We start from the raw sequence: 21,693 nt of genomic DNA on the forward strand, positions 1-21,693 counted from the left end.
CGAAAAAGAATGCGATGAATACGATAACCTTCTTTTCTTTTGCTTCTTTTGCTGTTTGGCTAGCCGGGCCTGCTTATCTCTGTCTCTTTGCATCTCATTTTACTTCCAAAAAAAAGGAATAAAAAATGAACGATAACCTTTTTCTCCAGGCCTCTTTGATTTGCTCTTTGCCTACCCACCCCCCGCCTCACCATCCACTTCCAAATTTGAGTTTATGACCAAATGTGCTTTGGTGCCTAAGTAGTTTGCAGTGTTGAAAAGTCAACATAGCAATTTTGCTGTTCTTAGCAACTGACAATCGTGCTCTTGCCTACTTGTGGCGTCCCGTCTGTCTTTGTCATGTCTCGTCAGTGCACCAACGTTTGGTTTTGAATGCAAAACTGATGAAGGGTCCAGTTGCCTTGATTCAACTTTTGCGGATACTAGCGGGAAATATTTCTAGCGACTGGTCTGCCGAATCCTATAGTGGGCGCTTGTCGAACTGGACGCTGCAGTTTTCTACTCGATGCTATCAACTTTCTGCAGTCCTATTTCTTTGCTACCCGCAATCTCCTCTGGAACAAAATCTGTTTTCAGACTGTGGCCAAGAGTCGCCTCATTCTCTCAAAACGGAGGCAACTGCAGGAAAGCCAAACCGTAGAATACAGTTTGAAAACAGCAAGACTTGACAAATTCACTCGACATATGCTGAGCTTTTGTTCTATTTGTGTGTGTTTTTGCAGTAACCTCCTGTCCAACCCGTACGTGTGCGACTGTCACTTGGCCTGGCTGGGTCAGTGGTTGAAGAAGACCAGAGTAGTGAGTGGAAACCCTCGCTGTCAGAGGCCCGCCTTCCTCAAGGAGATCCCCATCCAGGACGTGGCCAACCCAGACTTCACGTGCGACGGTGAGGCGTCGAGCTCCTCAGCCCTTTACCAAAACACTGTCTTGATTGGCTCACGTCTTCTAAAACATTCCGTGAACGATACCTCTGCTGTTTTGTTTTTAATTATACCCAACGCAATATGGTGACGGGCGCCAAGATCAAATGTCAATCAATGTCAACCGGTCTTTGTCCAATACAGATAACGCTAATCCAGGTGTGGGCAAACTACGGCCCGGGGGCCACTTGCGGCCCTTTAAACGTTTTAATCCGGCCCGCCGAACTTGAAAAAAATTAAATGTTTTATTTTCTAAATTCTGTGTCAAAGACAGATATTTTGTTGTAATGCTTTTGTTCATCTTCATTTAAAATTAAATGTATTTTTTTTCTCCAATGAGGTGAAGTTACCAAAACACTCCATCCATCTGTTTCTGGTTCGGCCCCTCTGTCGAATTTTAGAACCCATTGTGGCCCGCCAATCATCAAGTTTGCCCACCATTGCGCTAACCCTTAACCCATTGATGTTTGATTTTATGCACACAAGAGGCTAAAAGAAAAATGATCAATCGACCACAGCCTGCATGTTGGCAGGATCAGTTCTTTCTATGGAATGATCCACAAAAACGGAATAGAAGTAGCGTGGAATTCATACTTTTCAGCTTTGACGTGCAGCCAGTTCTCCAACAACCGGCAACACCAGTGCTACATGTTGACTTGGCTTTAAACAATGTTTGTGAATTATGAAACCTCTTTTTGGGATGACGAACCGGCAAAGTAGGTCAAATCAGGAAATGCCCATCGGGGTCAAGAACCTCCTTCGTCTGATCAAGCGTCATCACGGGACTATTAAGCGTCTTGACGACGTACAAGTCCACAAAACAAGCGTCATTATTGATTTTGACTCCCATCCATTTCAAGCTGCCTAAAATTACACATTTCATCGGAGGTTGTGCTCTTCCACATTTTTAAGCGGTCGTAGCTATGGATAAATTAAAACAAATAAAATTTGACTAATGACTTGGCACGTTTCCCCACCTACCACTTGGAAAAATAGATTGGAACGCCGCTCGAAGTCAAAGTTCGTAACGGGACGAATAGTCGATGAAGTAATCTGACGGCAAACAATGTCAGCGGCCACAGGAAAACTAAAATATTGTCGACTAACTTTATCGACAGTTTCTGCATTCTTTGGTGACATTATATTTGTGTTGATGTATCTGTGCATAAAGTTTTCAGTCATCATTTTTAAAAATTGTCAAAACTGCCACAAAAAAAATAAATAAAATGAAGCTTGTTGCCAGGACTGCTGAGGGTCAAATGACCACAAACATAAATAAGACAAAAAGCATGTCGCCGTTGTCACAGCTTACTTTACGCGGGAACATTTTGAGGTTGGACATCGTAATCCCCAATTAGGATATTTCCGACTACCCAGCATAAAAAAAAAAAAAAAAAGATTAAATAAATTGACATGATCATGCTGTAATTCTTCACATTGTGGTGTTGTGCCAGCGTGTCTCTGGGTGAGTGCTCAACTTGAACAAACTCCGGTTCGTGCTCATTACGTCGTTTCACCAAGTGTCGAGATGCGCTTACGTCCGTCCGTTTTACGCAATCTGCTTGGCCGCTCGTGTTATTTCGGAGACGCGGCGGCTCATAAGCACGCCGCACATCCTCGGCAGGGTATTGCGAGGCCTGCGCGGTTCGCTAACCGCTGGCGAGCAGCCTCTAATGACATCATGACATCACTTTGTGGTTCCCGCTCTGACGCTGCCGTTACCACGACAATGCCTTCCAATCGCCACCAAGGCTGCTCGCTTGGGTCGTCAAGTTTGATGCTATGCTGCCGCCTTTCGCTTCATCCAGACTTACTTGGAATTCATTTTCACTCTTCTGATAATTTCCTGCGCTGAAACGTTTTATTAAAGATCAGCTTGGAAACTCGTTAGCTGGTTTGGCTCCGGCCAAACGTTGGTGTAAGATTCGACTATATGAAGTCATATAAATGCGATTGAAGTGGTGTATTACACGTACTAACACTTGTATTTTAGTCATTGGGTGGACTTGATGTGTAAATCAGATACGAGGATTGCGTTACTTTCGTGGACTGAGTGGGTGGAGTGGCCGCCCAGCAGCTACAAGGTTGCTGGTTTGACTCTGGATTACCAGTCTCAATGTATACTGGGGGTTTTTGCAGTCACAGTTTCAAAACTTTTTTTTTTAAGTTGTCAGTGCATACAAACTTACACAATCAGCCAGCGAGCTTGTTGCAGCTCTTTTGGAAATTAATTAATACTTCTGGGAATCTAGCTCCCGTTATGATTTTTTTAAAAGTTTTTCGTTGTTTTTTTTTTTAAAACCCAATCAGTTGCTAAATTGCATTTTTTTTTTCAGGAAAAATAATCAAATGGTTTTTTTTCATGGAAATTCTAATTAGAATGAATTATTCATTGGTTTTTTTTCACGTTGCAATTTTACAAATAACTGGAGTAGACGCTACTTCCAATATCACATATCCGTCATGTGAAAAAAGTCGACTCTTTTGAGAAGTATTTGCCATCTTGTTGTTCTCGTTCTCCTCCCTTTATGAGACTGTCACCTATCACCCTTCAACAAATTCAACGTAATGTTAAACAGGAATTCAACCCAAAAATGTTGTTTCCAAGAATATGTTCTATGCAGGCCTAAAAGCAACGTCAACGTGGCAAACGCAGAATATGAGTTAAGCATCAAAATCCATTTGGTTCAGCGAGCTCAGGAGGCGGCCATTTTGGATTTTATCTTCTGTCGACTGAAAATGGCCCAGTTTCAGAAAACTGGTGAGCCGTGATTAGTCATTATCTGAGCCCTCAGTCATTTTCAGTCAACAGAAGTGACAAAATGGCCGCCTCCAGAGCTGGCTAAAAACGTCTGGATTTTGCTGCTTAACTCATATTTCGCAAACGCAAAACTAATCAGAATATCCTGTTTAGACTAGTGAACGTGCATAGAACATTTTATTGTAAAGATTTTTTTTGGTTGACTTCCCTTTTAATGCTTTATTTAATATATTGATACCACAACCAGCTACGAGAATTATTGTGTCCACGATTGATGAAATAAATACGTTCGCCTTGCTTTTGAGGCAGACTAACTTGATCTCGTTTGACACTCACGTAACTTGATTGGGGAAGAGCAGCGAAGAAGCTAAACTGATTCTGAGAAATAAGAACTTTTACTGATTTTATTCCGAATTATTTTTATGCATGCCAAACATTTAAGAAATCTATGCACTTTAGAGCTGAAATTGCATTACCATGATACTCTGAAACCACAATATTTCCGCTCGAGTTTATCATCCCATTAGAATCTGATACCACCCCATGCCTCCACCCACCCTCGTCAAAGAGATCTAAAAGGAGACAATTGAACATCCGTTTCCTACCCTTCATTGGGCATTTCCCCCAAGAGACAGCTTTTTGCGAGGAAAAACTACAACTTCCTTAACCTTTTAATGGGGTGAAGCATTCATTGAATCCAAACATTCAACCATTATCTGAGTACGCAACTCCTTTTACTGCATAGGACTCTTAATGTCTGTAAATTGCCAATTAGGCTGGTGTTTCCAAGCCAACAGTCACTCTCCGTCCAAACCCTGCAATTTAACTCATTCACTACCAGCCAAGTAAAAAAAAAAAAAATTGACGTCTTTATCCGTCAATGGCAGTAAATGAGTTAAGGACGTGTGCTGCTTGAATTTCACTAAAAACTGCAAAATCTTGCCTGGCAGTGACATCACAATACACAAAAAGCACGACCACAAAATTTAAACTTATTTCGAGTGTCTCTTTACACACACACCGAAACTCAAGTTGCGTTATTATTGGCTTGCTGGTTCCTCCTCATTATCCTTCATTATGGTTTTAACTCTGTTGCTTTTCACTCTATTCGAAGCACAGTTCAAGTGTTCCCATCATGCAACAAGCAGTGTGACGTTAGCGAATTGTGTGAGCGCGTGTGTGTGTGTGTCATACGAGGAAATGGAAGCCTTTCTCAGCCAAGAACAACGCTCTGGGCTCTGCTCCTTCCTAACGCTTCGGTGTTGGAGGCCCGTGCAGCCCGCCATGTGTTTTTGGTTGCGACCATGTGTTTGTAAGCATGCTCGCATTTGAATTTTCATGCGTTACATCTGTGCTAGCTAGCGCGCCGCTAACGAGCTTTTATCTGTGTTTGTATGTGTGTGTGGCAGGGGTGGGGTGGGGTTGAGGGGCCGTGAAGACGTCCTTGTCACACAGTCCTTGTGGGTTGCCCGCAAGTGTTGGGCTATCTTATCAACTGCTGTTCATCTGAGATAAGATAATAAGACTTTATTGATCCTGTTGTGTGGGATTAACTTGTTGCAGCTGTGTGGGAAAAAAATGCACAAAACACATCACATAAAATCAGAGGGAATAACAATATGAATACGCTCGGATTGAATACCGGGATAACTGTACGCTTGCAAATCGTAGTCTCCATTCTGATTCAACAAAGCAGTAATCACGAAGCTCAAATGTCTTTAAATCCTTTCGGTATTGTTTAACAAAGTTCCCATTCTGGAGCATCCCCAAGTAGAACAGCCGGAGGTCTTAAGGAGAAACAAAGCACGGCTTTAGTCTTATGGTAACATCCAAAACGAGAAACAAAAATGTGTTGAACTCCTCTTCCGTTGTAAGCCAAATTCAATTTAGCACGGGCAAAGAAGTATTTAAAAAAAAAAAAAATGCAAAAAAAAAATCATAATAAAGGGTGTTGTAAATTTGCCAGGTCACAGAAAAAGTGTTGTTATCAACTCAAGCCAAATTTGAATGATTACATTTAGTTATTTAAAAAATCTAAATATCTGCTCAACTGTCAATCACACAGCATTTCTCCAACCTGGAAAAAAAAGGTTGCTATATACTTCCTCTAGCATCAACCCTATGCCTACATATGTCGGAGTCATGAAAATGTGTCGCCTGAAAGCCTCCTGTGGCACCAAAATACCCCAGAGGGTCATCGTGTGGTTTTTCCACACCATGACAACAAGGCACTCTAAAGAAGCCACACCAGCATGATGACCCTGTCAACCTTCAGTTTTTTTTTCTCCTCTCACTCTTCCCACTCTGTAATGTGCGTGCACTTGTAGCCAACACCGAGGTGCTCTAACGCAGCATGTCAGCGGCCTAGCAAGCAAGCTAGCTAGTCAGCTAACTACACATCGCCCGATAACCAATAATAAGGCGGGGACAAGCGTTTCATGTTAGCATGGTGTCGGTTTAGCCACGCCCCCATAATCAAGAAAAGTGAAATGGTTCATTGCTATAACTCCACAATTGAGTAGCCAACTTAAAATTTGACAGTTTTTGCTGGTTTTCATCAATTTTATTCCCATTTTTGTAAAAACATTTTATTTCACTTTACAGGGTCTTTAAGTGAGCATTTGTATGATTATATTTTTCAAATGGACCCCGCCTGTACGGTAAAGGCATTATGTTTATGAAAAACACAAACATTTATTGCATTGGTGCACTTTTTTTTTTTTTTACAAGAGGTTTTATAAATATACACGTTTGTCGGCCACATGGGCAATTCTAATCTTTAAATTGGAAAAACTCCCCTGCTTTTTCTTTCAGCGCTCTTAGCCTAAGATAAGATAATCCTTTATTTATAGTTGATCCTTTTTTTTTTTTTTTTTTAAAGAGCTGGAGTTAAAGAATGGCCGCAAGAATTGTCAAGATAATAGCAGCTCAAGTAGTCCTAAGAAAGCACTAAATGTTGCACATTTATCTACGTGCTAAGTATGCGCAATTAGCCTCAAACACCAAAAGGTCACTTTTAGACCGAAATGGAGCAACAGTGGTTCTGATTGATACTGCTTGTTTGTGGGGACACCCGTTGAGCAATGCACCAAATTGCAAATAGACTCGAAAAAAATAACCTTAGTGGCTTAAAATAGCGCAAATTAAAAATGAATGAAAAAAAGGGATTATTTCTCTTCTGGGTTTCCACCATCGCTCTCTGACCAACCCCTCCTCCGCTCCGTCTTTCAGGTGGCGAGGATAACGGCTGCCTCCCTGCATCTGGCTGCCCTGACGTCTGCACATGCTCAGACAGCGTGGTGCGATGCAGCAACAGAGGGCTGCACTCGCTGCCCAAGGGCATTCCCAAGGACGCCACCGAACTGTGAGTCTGGTGCAATCTCTTCTGCCAAACACACGCGTGAAACACAAAATATGGATTTCTTATTGTCAATAGTTGGGAACCAACCGCTTTAAAGATAGACAGTACTCTATGCCAGGGCGTGTAATTAAATTACTCATTTGTAAGTCTTAAAATTTCACCATGTTAACATACAATTAAATCTTTTTTTTATTTTTATTTTTTTTATTTTTATTTTTTTGTGGACGCTTGTTGCAAGCGATTACACCCCTTCGTCAAATTTTGTTTCAGAACAACCTGTTATAGGTGAAAAGATCATATAAATGATGACAGTTTTTTTTTTAAGATAAAAAACTCACTTGTAAAAAAAGGTAAGCACCAAAAACAGCGTGCATTAAATTATTTCAAAAACACATAATAAAAATAATAACACTGGTTAACAGCAAATTTTAATCAGAGATTGCTTTGTGCGTTTTTGACGCTGATAAAAAAAAAAAATTTAAAAAATTCTTTAAGTATGACTTACAGACCGATTTCACTTTTCTTTAAGTATGACTTACAGCCCGATTTCACCATGCATGATAAATAATAGCTATTACGTTTCAGAAAGAAATTGGATTTGTTGCTGGACCTAACCCTTCATGAATATTACAAAATACATTCCTCTATTATATATCGACCATTTTCAGAAAAAGCTCACCAGTGACGGGACATCGTGATTTCCTAGGAACCTTGAAGTGATTTCAAAATGTGAATTTGTTGCCAAGCTGTCTAGAGCATCTGGTGTTTACCCTTGTTAAACTTATTTTGAGAAACCATTAACAGTGATGTCTGGCTTTTTCCCACAGCATCATCAATAGTATCTTTATTAATATAAAGAGTAAACTGTGCAAATTTGCTATTCCAGAAGTGTGTATGTAACAGGTAGCCCAAGTTTCGTGAATGTGTGGAAATACTTCCAGATGACACAATCGCACCGAAACTTATTTAAACACATTGTAAACGCATACACAAAAAATGTTTACCAGAAAAGTCGACGAGAGGTGAAGCAAATTCATGTGGTGGAGCTGATGAAAAGGAATCCACACCAAAATGGCTGCGAAAATGAATTATTTGTTTGTCATAAGCAAGGCAATTATTTTCACTTAAAATGTAATTGAGAGCACTTTTGCATGTGAAAATAATGCTTAGCAGATGACACATGATCAGCATCGTGCGAGGGCTGATTGGTTTTGAAATGTTTTTGTGTTCATGTCAATTGCGTGAATTGCGTCTTTCCGGGGATGTCCGCAAGGAAGTGGAACGGGAAAGCCCCGTAGCAGCGTAACCGAAACCTTGATGACCAATCCAGAAACTGTGCACATTTTGAAATTACTTTCTAAACAACTTTCAATTGTTTGTAAAGTTACGATGCCAAAGACACGGCAAGCTTATGTCGGTTTTGTAACCCGTTTGCCAAAACTGCCAATTCGATTGAGTTTTTCCTGCCTAGCTTACTGCATTTTAGTCATATATTTTTCATTTTTAAATTAAGAGATGCGGCAATAGTGGCGTAAAAGAGCAATAATGTTGGCCGGCAGGTTAAATGATACAGAAGATTTTTTTTTCTTTTTCTCTTGATGGAGAAAATATCCCTCATTCTGAAGGTGAACGACATGCCCGCTCACATTGTCACTGCTCCCCAAGCTCTTGAATGACTCTCGCTCCTTGGGGTCAATAACAGTGATTAGGTATTGATCAGGCCCAAGAAGACACTCCATCATAGTGTCCACTCGACCTACTTCTGACCCGAGAGAAAGAGAGCGGGACCAGTGTGTCATAAAGCGTGTGTGTGTGTTGTCTGCTTGCTGTGTGTGACATGTTGCATGATTCCGAGTCTGTAGCGCTACACCGAAATGTGTTCAAGTGCATTGTTTTGTCTCTTTGCTATGTGACCCAACTTACGAGTCTTTTTGCTTTGATTTGAGAGAAGCGCAAACCTGATCATCAATTAATAAACAATTTGGGGAATATTGAAATAACCATCCGTCCATCTATTATCTGAAATGAACAAGAAAAAATGAGTCCGGAAGCTTAAGAATGACCCGTTAGCTTAATGCTAGCACCCGCTGATATGCTAATGGTTAGCATTGCAGTTTTAGATGTTACTCTCCAGGCATTTTTTATTTGTCTTCTTAAATTACTGAATTATGATGGGCGTGCAAGAAGTCTATTTGTGTTGGTAGCCTGACTTGATAATACTGAAGTGTTACTACAACGTAATGAAGTTTTAATTTTGGGGAGATGTACATGTCAGGATTATAATAATTTGGGATTTTTCATTATATAAACTGCAGTTAGCTGCTATTTCATTTTGACTATTTTTTTTTAATTTTGTTAGTTACAATTCATTTTTGGAGCAGGTTTTTTTTTTTCCCAAGATGCTTTGTTTTCTTTTCCGATTAGTTTGTTTTTTTTCATATATGGAGTATTTGTCGGGTGCCACCACAAAAAATATCTCTATTGTGTAATAAAGTAAACAATACTTTCAGTCGACTATTTAACCTTCCTTATGTGGATGATAATGTACAAGCAATACTGAAATAAATATTTATAAAACTCACATATTAACTGACAAAGGCAAAAACTAACTTATTTGCTTTAAATATAGTTATATATGATGTGGTTTCAGTTTTCATTTTTTGAAAGCATTTTAGTTTATTTAATTTAATGTTGTTTGTTTAGGTTGTTTCCGTTTATCACAATAACCTGTGTAATGGATTGAAAGAGGTGCTGAATTTACTTGTTGCACATAAATTGATAATCTCGCAGTGCATCTGAAACCTCTCAGCGACTTGATCTGTCAAATTCTCTCACTGCTTCCATGCTCCAATTTCTTCGTCTTATTTTCAGTTGTTGGAAAACAAGGTATTGGAATTATGTATTTAATAGATATTCCTCTATAGTTTCAGCAAAGCTCCTGAAGCCCATGATAACCGATCAGAAAGGAGCTGCTATAGGCCACAGCTCGCGCACACACCCACACACGGACAACAGTGTTTTAATGTATGTTTTCGACAAATGTTTTTGATATGGCTGGTTTGGTATGCTTTATAAATAGCTAACCACACAATAAGGTGTGGTTTACTGTAATCCCCTATATTCTGTTGCGGCGTTTCCTCTCAAACACATTTCCCATGTCATGTAATCTCCTTGCAGTTATCTGGAGGGTAATATGCTGACTTCTGTGCCCAAGGAGCTGGCGGCCCTGAAGCATCTGTCACTGGTGTACGTACACGTCATTGCTCGTCCTCGTCTGCTAAATCCTCAAGTGGTTGACGAGGCGTGTGTGTGTGTGTGTGTGTTTGTTTGCCTCTACAGAGACCTGAGCAACAACAGCATCAGCACAGTGTCGGCGTATACCTTCAGCAACATGACTCAACTGGCCACACTGTAAGTTATCATCCTTGCGGCACAATCAATGAGGCGGTCAGATTGCCATGTCGAATTAGCATTTTTGACTGCATAGCTTGCTGTGTTTGAAACTCTTTTGATATGCGATGGCTCCTCAATGTTGCCCTTGGTTTTTGGAAAACGACATCGCTTGTGTTGTTTCTCCGACATTTATTGTCATTTGTCTTTATTTCTATTGACCTTTGTTGCAACAACCCCCACATTATTTGCGGGCGAATGCGAAACTGAGACACGCTCCCGCCCAAAATGTTAATACATTTCAATTTATGTAAATTAAAAGTTATACTCATTTAACAACTTAACACTTAAAAATAATTGGTTTAAGATGTGATTTTGAAATAATGCCCTTTTTGTTAGCCGCTCAGCAGAGGAAAAATGTGCACATGCTGCAAAGACTCTCCATAACGTCCATTTACAATCCAGGCTAAAATTGGCTCCTCCCCATTATAGAAACACTGATTTCTACATTCCTATGAGTTGCTGATATTTGGTTTCAAAACTCATTTTCAGGACTTTACATATCCAGATTATGTGGACCACGCCTTTTTCGCCGTTTCCAAGTACTGAAATTTTCCTATTTTGTGCAGTCACGCTCGTTCACGCCTGGGAGTCATCCAGTGCAAACAACGACATCAGTTAGCCCCCAGAAAAACATCAACGGAACAGACTGTGATTTAAGTGCGCAACTCAAGGGTGTCTTTACTGCACTGCAGGGGAAGAGATAGTCCACCGCTTCCTTTCCCTTCTCACAAGAGTTACGTTGACAATTCTACGAAACGTTACGACGCAGCATGACGTGTTGGACGTGAACGGCAATACACCGGTGCGCTTGAGCAAACCTCTGCAGCAAAGCGTATGAAAAAATGGCAAAATATGGCGGACATGCGTCATTGAAAGGTCGTATTTTAGTCCAAAGGTTTTTTTTTTTTTATGTTGGGAAGTTCGGCTTTCAGGCATGTCATTTCAGATAAAAATTAATTTTCTAGAAAGTCTGAAAAGAAGCCAGTTTTCTACTAATGGCAGGGCATCACCACTTAAAATATGAAGAGGACGAGCTGTACTTTTGCATTTCACTTGGACACTGAAAAGCTGCAATGGCACACTGGCCAAAATAAAAAAATAAATAATTTATTTAAAAAAAAAAAGACCAGTTTCACCAGTGGACATGGAACTGGATGGCCATGTCAATCATATCAGGGCACATGAAAATGTCTCAAGCACCCATGAAGTCAGCCATTCTGATAAACTGATTTGGCTTAATGAGCCCCAGTGGGAGCAGATGCACTCCAGATGGACGCCGCTAAATCAAACCGGTTTCAGCGATCGACGGGAAATTTAGTGGCCGTGTCTAACAAGTCTTGTATCCCCTCCAAAAGTATTGGAACTTGTTTTTGTTGCATTCAAGACATTTGGGGAAGATGTACGTTTGTTGAAAATTCTTGCTTTTATTTCATTGTAAGTTCTTTTGAAATGCTTTTCCAGGCCTTTAATGCAGCCTCATTGAGTTCTGGTTTCTGTCTTCAGTCTCCTCTTCAGGAAGTGAAATGCATGCGCTATTGGCCAGTCTAAGACGATCCCTTTGAAGTCCTTTGTTGTGTTTTCAGTGATTTTTGGGTGATTGTCTTGTTTTTGTTTTTCCCCAGCATGCTTGCTGGGTTTTTACATTAGTCACTGGAGGGCATCAATATCATTTCCCTGTGCAAGCACCCACAATTGATTACGTCATGCCATTAGACCAGGTGTGGGCAAACTACGGCCCGGGGGCCACGTGCGGCCCTTTAAACGTTTTTATCCTGCCCGCCAAACTTTCAATTCAATGAATAAACCTTGTTAATGTTTTATTTTCTAAATACTCTGGTGTGTCAAAGACAGATATTTGTTGTCATGCTTTTGTTCATTTTCATTTAAAATTAAATGTATTTTTTTTTCTCCAATGAGGTTCCCAAAACACTCCATCCATCTGCTCCTGGTCTGGCCCCTCTGTCAAATTTTAGAAACCACTGTGGCCCACCAATCAAAAAACTTTGCCCCCCCCCTTGCATCAGACAATAGAAAACAATTATTTATTTTTTTATTTTGGGGCACATTCCATCCTCACAGAAATGCCTCCCTATACGGCTGTGCATAATGTACATGCCAGAAATTGCAACTGCATCATTAAGCTTCTAGTACAGATGACATAAGTGGCACATGATCTCAATAAACAACATATGAATGAGAAATGTGGTGCTTTGAATATAACCCCTGCGACCTTCTCTCTCTTCTCTTCACCAGCATTCTCAGCTACAACCAGATTCGCTGCATCCCGGTCCACGCCTTCCATGGTCTCAAGTCGCTCCGCCTGCTGTGAGTCACAAGATCGGCTCTCTCGTGTCGCAGTGTTCTACGCTTTGCTGCTTGGGAGCTAAATCAAAATTTAATCAGCCCCCTTTGGCGCCGTGCCATGTGCAAAGTATGTCGCAGCCGCCCGCTCGTTTGTTGCACCGGCCTACCCGAAGAGATAAAAGTGATGAGCCCTCATCATCTGCATGATGCGGCCGCTCGATTCTTGATGCGTGGCTCCGTCATCTGTTCATCCGTTCATCCATCCCTCCTTCCTTCTGTCCTCTCCTGCTTTCTCGCCGCCCACCCAGTGTTGGGCTTGATGAATGGACCTTCAGTGTGTGTTTCTCTCTCTCATCCATCAGCTTGTCCACCCTCTGTCTCACGACCCAAATGCACAGCGCGCCTTTCTTTTACCGCCTTACCGCCATGGTCGTCTCCGTGCTGTTCATTGGTAGCAAATTTCAAATGAATTGGTACGTTTTCCAGTGAGTATGATTTTTCAGACAAAATGTTTTCAGTCGAAAAGGTGCGTAGTCCGTCAATGACAAAATGCGAGCGCTGCATTACAGCAGTGAAAAATCCAACTGGCTTCTCCATCAGCAGCAGTTTGTCAAATAGGCAGGCCAAGGCAGCTTTATTTAAATTGCACATTTTGTACACGCGGCAACTCAATCGGCTTCACACAACCGCAGACGCAACAGTTCAAAGCATTTGCAAACACACCAGCTAACAATATTCAGAAAACAAAAGTACCTTTAAAACCAAAAAAAAAAAACAACGCCAGCTCTGAACGTCACACACTAGGCCACGCCCCTTACAGACTCATCAACACAGATACTACAGTGAGAGAGTGAGGGAGGGAGGGGGGAAGAGAGAGAGAGAGATTCTTTGTTTTAATTTTTTACGACTTTTGTAGTTGCTCTTACTCTTGTCTGCAAAAACATGCAGCCAAGTAGAAACATCAAAATAATACCAAGCTATTTGTGCAGGTCTGAATTTTTTTTTTTTTTTTTTGCGTCATGTCATACTATACTGTATCCAGTTCTGCCAGGGCTTTTTTTGTTGTTGTTGTGACTCTCACCTGGCGGATGTTCACAGATTGCTTTCCTTTTCCATCCTCCCTTCCTGGCCGCCTTTCATTTCGGTTCATGTTGCCTTGGGGACTGCCCCCGCTTAGCAACCTGTTGCCAGGCAGTCATCACCATCACACCCCTTATTACCCGAGCGCACCCCTCTGGACCAGGCTGTGTAGGGAGGGCTATTAGTAACTGACACAAAAACATGTACTAGTGAAGTTTTTGGCGGACTTGCACTTTTGTGCAGTGGAGACAGATGCACTCAGACGCAGTCTTATATGTACACGGTATATTACTGCTCTACATAACTTCATTTGCATCAGCAGTTATCTGACGAAATGGCGACATGTATTTAACTAGGACCTCGAAATTACAAATTCCCTTGGGCTAGTCCACCAGTGTGGCCACTTTTAGAGCGTCTTGTTGTCCACCATGATTTTGCGCACATTAACCACTGGGAAGGGTGAAAGCGTGAGAAGAGTGAAAAAAAATACGGGTATAAATTATAAACTTGACAGCCAGTATGTGGACGCAGGTTTCGCTCTGGCCATCCTGGCGTGACTCATTGTCAAGATTTGCGGTGACTGGAGGTTTAGGACATAGGTTTTCATGGCTCAACTTTAGTAATTTGTTGGTGTGAGAAAGGTGATAGAGAAGTCTTCGTAGTGCTTTTTGATTGACAGCTGAGTGGGTCGCAGTTTCAGTTCATTCAGTGGACACGCCCACATGTATTTTTGTTTTTGAATGTGTTTAAATATAGCACGTTTATTATGTAAAGCACAGTGAGTAAACTTTTGCATGAAATGTGCTATATAAATAAAACTGCCTTGCCATGCCGATAAAAATATATTCTTCACACACACACACAGGCGCATACGTACACACGGTCCTCCTATATTCCATTCCGGCAGCAGCACCGGCGTCATTTCTGTGAACACAAGCTTTCTGTTTACTTTCTTTTTATCTATAAATATTTTAGTCATGTTCCATTATAGACGCGCGTGGTGGTCTTGTGCCGCAGATAATTTGAATAATTTATCGTGCTGAACAAGGCCATCTGGCAGCCGATGTGATTTACCTCACGAGTGCTGTGACTCAGTTTTTTACCGATGAATTTTAACACTCCAATTGGGATCGATGATCATATCGCCTTCATCTTCAAGTAGCTTGATATTATGAATCCTTGGGTGGCTACCATAACTCTCCACTGCCACCTTTAGGTCTCATATGGTGCTGCAAATATTTCAAATCAAGTGAAATTGTTTAATATTTATATCCATTCTTTTGTCAGGACTCTCCACGGAAACGACCTCTCAACTATCCCAGATGGCGCGTTCAACCACCTCACCGCTTTGTCACACCTGTGAGTGCATCACGAAAAGTGTCGGCAAAATAAACACATTACTGGAATGCTCTTAATTTTGCCAAACGTGTGCAGGGCTCTCGGTGCCAACCCCTTGTACTGCAACTGTGACCTACGCTGGCTCTCCCAGTGGGTGAAGGCCGGATTTAAGGAGCCTGGTAGGAAAAAGACAAAGCAATCAAATGTTTGTGTGGGTTATGTTGTTAAGTAACAGAGTAACTGTTGACAGGCATCGCTCGCTGCACCGGACCACCTGACATGGCCGACAGGCTGCTGCTGACGACTCCACTGAACAAATTCCAGTGTAAAGGTAAAATGGACCATCATGAAATGTATTCTCGTCCAAATGAGTTTCCGAAAGAAAAGTTAGCATTGACTAGAAAAGAAATGTTGTGAAGCATTTTCTGTGGTAGAACACGGGGATGGTTTGTCCAAAAACGCGGGTTTCCGAACAAAAAGCTAAATGCGTTTATGGTAAACATTTTACATCCCAAAATAATTATATAGTTATGGTTAGGGGTTTGCATATAACGCAAGCGATAAATAAATGGTTGGCTTTTCCACACTGACGGTCGGACGAGCGCTGGCCCATCTTTTTAATTTGTTACCAAATCTGTGTCATCCTCTTCGTCTGTTATTTGGATCAGGTCCGGTGGATATCAGCCTTGTGTCAAAGTGTGCTCCCTGCCTGGCGGAGCCTTGCCAGAATAACGGCACGTGTGTGTCCGACCCATCTGGATCCTACCAGTGCACCTGTCCATTTGGATTTAAGGTGAGAGGCAGAGCACACATTACTTGAGCACTTATTTTCAACATACCGTCAAGGGAGAACGCCTTGTGCCAAATAGCAAAAAAACGGCAAGTAAAAAATGAATTTAAAAAAAATACGACAATTACCTATATTAATGTTATCCAGCATGAATGGATTACTTCCTTGACACCAATTACTACTTTCCTCTTAACCAGGGCTCTCGCACTGCTGTGGTATTTTAGAGCGTTAAATAAACCCCAAAAATCGCGAGTAGGTGAGCTTCTCTGCAAATAGTTAAAGAAACGTTGCACAAAAAAAATGTGCGAAATAATAAATCGTTTTTTGACTTTGTAACCAGTGACCCACAAATAGCCGGGAGTTCACTTCATATTGGTTTGAGAGCCAATTCCCACGTGAATATCAAACTGCACGACCACAGAATATGCCTTTAATCCGAAAATTGAGATATCTGGTGAATCGTGTAATTCACAGAATTGGCTGTACGTGTAGCCAAGGCCCAGATCCTCGACGGATAACCGCGCCGCATAAGCCCGTGGCATTAGCGGTATTATCCGGCTTAGCGCCGTCGGTGCATGCATAATGAATGGAGCCGTTCATCAGCAAAGACATGATGACTGCAGAGGAGGTTCTGACCGACCCAAAGACAAAAGGGGCTGTGCTTATTCTCCTGAGTCTTGTAACCGAAAAGACGTGCAAATCTGCTACTGACGGGAGGAGCGTGTATATGCAAATGTATTTCAATTTATGTATAATTAAAGCTACTACGATGCCATGAATGGGACCTCACATCCCACTTTTTTCAATGTGAATCGCAGTGGTTCTTAAACTTGGCTCCTGGGATCCATGTGGGTCCGAGATTTGTAGTTCAAGGGCCCAAACGATGATTTCGAATAAATTCTACAATTCTTTAGCCTAATATTTAATTTCATTTCGGGTCATATTTTAACGTTTTCAGAATACAAGAAAAAAAAATTATAAGTATTTTTTATTGAGTTGGTAACGGTAAGATTAAAAAAAATACTTGGGCCATTTTGCTATGAGGCTAACAAAAATTCGTCCAGCGTGTCAGATTCAATAAACATACTAAACCGATTACTCCTTGCCTTAGCTTTGGGCCAATTGAAAGTTCTGATTGTAACATCCCATAAACCTGACATCCCTGCATGAATAAAGTTAGCGCACAGGAGTCTTATTACAGGAATTGAATTGAGTCGTATTTTTTTCGATAAGAAAAGTTGTTCGTTTTTTTTTTAGTTCTATTTTTAGAGAATGAAGACTTCTTTCAGCTTTTAAAAGGAGAACAAAGGCCCTTGTCAAAGTCACAGACTAAAAAAAACGGAATGTTTGGGTGAGCATGATTATTGGCCTGTGACAACGTTAATTAAAACTTGTCAGAAAAATCCATCCATGTGAGGAAAGAATAGGAAGTAATGACGAGAGAATGGAGGGAGATGATATTGTGATCTTAGCTATCATTGAAGTGGCCTGATTAAAAGACGAGTGGAAAAAAAATCACTTTTGCCCGCATTTCTGTTATTATATCCTGTTTTATTTAATGTATATATATTTGATCTCTCTCAGGGTCAGGACTGCGAAACGATCATTAATGCCTGCGTTAGCTTCCCCTGCTTGAATGGAGGGACGTGTCACCTTCAGCCGGGCCTTGAAGACCACTTCAGGTACCAACTTGAGCCGCCGGAGTTTCTTGGCATTCGTTTGTGTCTCAATGTAAACCTTTCATCATAGCAAATCCAAGAAACCTTGCAAAATGCCCTTTGATTAATTGCTTGGTGAGGGGCATGAATATGATATCACTATTTAAAGCATACATACGCCTGGGATGATGAGAGTTTTACCTGAGAACTATTAAGGTGAAGAATTTGTACTTATTTTTCTTGAATGAGACATAGTCCCCAAAATTATTCAAAAAGAAAAACTCAAAAAGTAGAAATGTAAAATGTCATTATTTTTACTCCATTGTTTACAACGCATTTACTGCAATTGACGGCTAAAGACGTCAAAGATCCAATTATTTTTTTTTTTCGGCAGTGAATGAGTTAAATGAAGCATTTGTTAAATCTGTTTTGCGCAAAGGGAGTAAGCAATTTAATGACTTTGTTTTAGTCTCACTGAATTTAGAAATCATACGTTATTCAGTTAATGATTAATACAATTGATTATTCACAACGCGCTTTACATTTTTTTTTTTATTTGACAGAAATCATATTCCTGAGAACATACTGCCATTTAAACGTTTTAAATCCCTGAATTATAATTTGTATTTGATTTATGCATTTCAGACTGCATCTTGAAAGAATATAGTGAAAGAAATGTATAAAACACTCGTATATTGAAAGATGCATTAGAAACATTTAGAAAAAAAAATATTTTCAAGAATTTGTAATGTAAGTGAGTTCAGTTCACCTTGAAAAAAGTAAACACTTAAAAAGATTATTTCTCACTGCATATTAAAGCAGACAGGCTAAAGTTAGGAGGGAGAAAAATATAAATGAATATTACTTCAATAACCGTGAGGTAAAATACACTTTGTTTAATCATTTGCTAGTTAACTAAGAAAATAATGGAAAATAATCCATATTTTAAAATTTAATGTATTCTGCTATCGTTTGGCTTCTTTGAGCAGCGCATCGATCACGATGGCAGTTTAAGGTTGACCTTGTGATGTGTTTTATTGTCTGTGAGCGGGAGATAGTCGGGGATGCTGAGGAACCAGATGAGCAAAGCTTCTACAGAGCTGCTCTCTGACCTCAAGCACCGCTCAAAAATGTCCTCGACTTCTGTCAGTCGTCATCGGCAGTCTGCCCCCACCCGAACGCTTTCACGTAAATCCGTCAACGCCGCCTTTCCCAAATGATTATTTATCACTTGCGGCTGACGTCATGGCTTTTATTCTCTTGTTGCTGCTCAATCCGGTGAAGGTAACGTGAGCGCAACAAAAACCAACCCTGGCTTGCATCAACGTCCAACGAAGAGTTTCGTTGGCAGCAGGCATCATGGTCCCTGACTTGCAGAATGGAAGCGTTAAGAGTTTTTTTTAAGATAGCCTGTAAATCAAATTTGCAATAACCGTCTCACGGCCACAACGGTTTTGCCGTTTTTAGCGGATGTGTAACGCAATCCAACAATCATTCATCTACATATATCCAGCGGAGGTGCACTTAATGGCTTTGCAATATTGCCTCGGAACGGATCGTCATTGGACACTTCATTAGGTACACCTGCACAATCGTACGAGAACTGTAAAAGGAGTCAAGCGATGTGGATGGACTAAGATGGATGGAGAGCGTCACAACAGGTGATAAGAACAAAAATAGGAAATAAATGAATTCTGAAGATTGCTTTTTTTTTTTTATTCACTGAATAAAATGATTTTGCAACGTCAATCTTTTCGTTTTGTCTTCAACTTACGGGGCCTACTTTTCTGATTGGATGACAAGTTTCAGTTAAACATTTCCCCAATTTGCTCGTATAGGCCCAAATTCCGAGACGACAATGGCTCAAAATGACCGTGATGTTTCAAAAAAAAGAGCACTGGAGACAATAGAATAGGTCATGAGCAGACTGATTTGTTTTTTCGTGAGGATTTTTATTGTCATTTTTACATGCTCGTTTCATGAGTTACGAAAATTCCACAGATGGCAGCCACTTGCAAGATGATTACTTACAGCAAGCGGCAACAGCAAAAGAAAACTCTAGAACACAAACAATACGCGGCAGACGAGCAAAGCACAATCAAAAACAGAACACAGACAAAGTAGTGCTTAGCACATTTTGCTCGCACTTCTCAAGATTGCGATACAAATCTCAGCTCTGACCTTCCTGTGTGGGGTTTGCATTTGTGGGGACTTTGGCTTCTTCTCACATACCAATAACATGCATAACAACTTACATTGAGACGTAAAATGGAAAAAAATGGGAGATAATCCATAATGCATACGATATTTTCAACAACAACAAAAAAATCTGAATATGCAAATTTGCCGTTGCTAAACAGCAAACATTGGTAATAGTTTGAAGTTGTAGTATTATTAATGACCACTAGATGGCAAACATGTTTTAGCTGTCCCTACAGTGCGGTCGCATACGGCCGTGTAATACAACGTGAACAGGCCTAATATTTTTTTTTTGTCATATTTCGAATAATATGTAGGAAAAACATATCTAAATAATAAACCTTGGAATGAGATTATTTTTGTGAAAAAGTATACAAAATGTTGGTTTCTTGTTCATCAGTTTTATGCCATCCTTGAATCGTTGATGTTCCCCGATCTCTGATGGATGAATGCCTCGTTTGCAGTTGTGCACAACTGCACTGCACCATCCTGAGAGCTGTCACCTATAGCTCTTTCTCTCGATAGTCCCACTGTGTCGCTTACACGTGGCCAACAAGAAGAAGACAAGTGTCTTCTCGGAGAGGAGAGCCCTTTGGCCTTTCAAAGGTTTCAATATGCATGTGGCCTTTAGCGGCCCCGGGCGCTAATGATATCCTGGCTCCTTTTACCCTTTTACAGATGCTCTCCTAATGTTGATAGCAGCTCAGGTAGACGTCCGTGTCCTCTTTGGCCGACCTCTTTGACATTATGACTTGTTTTACAATCCTTTGGGGATATTCGATAAGTCCAATTAGGTGCGGAACTCTGCGAGCAGACAGTCGTTTAAAATGTCGACAAGGGTCTGATTGGTGCGCCTCTCGCTACGGTCCTATACATGTTGTATTTTTGCCTTCTCGATGTTCTTCCGTTTCTACGATAACTCTCGGTTTTAGTGTGCCGTAAATAATCTTTTTTTCACCTATTTTCTTCGCGTGGAGGAGAGTGATTGTCCTTACTGTTGAAATTCATAACCGATCCAGACTCATGTTTATTGTTCAGTCGTTTTTGTTCATATTTTGGAACCAATATTTCGTATAGGAAATAATTAAAAAGATAATCTGCGTGGGCAGTTTTTAAGTAAGATTTAATGTTGACTGTCATTTAAGTGATAAAATAAAGATTCATTTTTTAATTCAAAATACTGTTTCCCTTTTCATCACCACGATACATCATAATTGAATCCTGGTTGCTTGTTGTGTTATAGTTCAATCTCTCTAAGTAGCACCATAGTGGCCGACATTTAAATCTTGTTGCGTAGTGGATGAAAAGAATAGTAGTGCAAGTGACATCAGCCTCATTTTCCAAATCACACCTAGTTATAGGAAAATGTTCCTAAAGAGCTACCACTGCTGTAAGCCCAAGTAGCAGGGAGTATTCGTACCACATTTGGTCTAAAGCAGGGGTGGGCAAACTTTTTAATTGGTGGGCCACAATGGGTTCTAAAATTTGACAGAGGAGCAGATGGAGAAAAAAAATATATTGAATTTTAAATGAAAATGAACAAAAGCATTACAACAAAATATGTGTTTGACACACCAGAGTATTTAGAAAATAAACCATTCACTAAGTTTATTCATTTAATTTTTTTCACGTTTGGCGGGCCACATGTGGCCCCCGGGCCGTAGTTTGCCCACACCTGGTCTATAGCATCTGTGTTGACATACACGTTATTTTCCTCAGTGCAGCACATCAGAAAAAAATATATATATATATTAAACAGTTCATGCCAATATGTGCCTCTAATGTTTTTTTCATTTTCAAATGATATATTGGTTGAAATGTTAACCAAT

General features: G+C 40.5%; 1 protein-coding gene across 5 annotated transcripts in view; it reads left to right on the forward strand.

Moving 5' to 3' along the window:
• slit3 (slit homolog 3 (Drosophila)) overlaps positions 1-21,693 on the forward strand; it is a 236,782-nt gene that overhangs the window by 191,745 nt on the left and 23,344 nt on the right. For all 5 annotated transcript variants that reach the window (XM_088294962.1, XM_088294963.1, XM_088294965.1 and 2 more), the window contains 10 exons: positions 723-886; positions 6,913-7,045; positions 10,220-10,288; positions 10,382-10,453; positions 12,749-12,820; positions 15,167-15,238; positions 15,314-15,396; positions 15,468-15,548; positions 15,886-16,010; positions 17,592-17,689. In XM_088294962.1, coding sequence (XP_088151088.1) covers positions 723-886; positions 6,913-7,045; positions 10,220-10,288; positions 10,382-10,453; positions 12,749-12,820; positions 15,167-15,238; positions 15,314-15,396; positions 15,468-15,548; positions 15,886-16,010; positions 17,592-17,689 — 969 coding nt within the window. The remainder of the gene's footprint in view (positions 1-722; positions 887-6,912; positions 7,046-10,219; positions 10,289-10,381; positions 10,454-12,748; positions 12,821-15,166; positions 15,239-15,313; positions 15,397-15,467; positions 15,549-15,885; positions 16,011-17,591; positions 17,690-21,693) is intronic.

Source organism: Idiotropiscis lumnitzeri, chromosome 4 (assembly GCF_059441095.1).
Source record: "Idiotropiscis lumnitzeri isolate Australia: NSW breed Sydney's pygmy pipehorse chromosome 4, RoL_Ilum_1.0, whole genome shotgun sequence".
Taxonomy (NCBI): Eukaryota; Metazoa; Chordata; class Actinopteri; order Syngnathiformes; family Syngnathidae; genus Idiotropiscis; species Idiotropiscis lumnitzeri.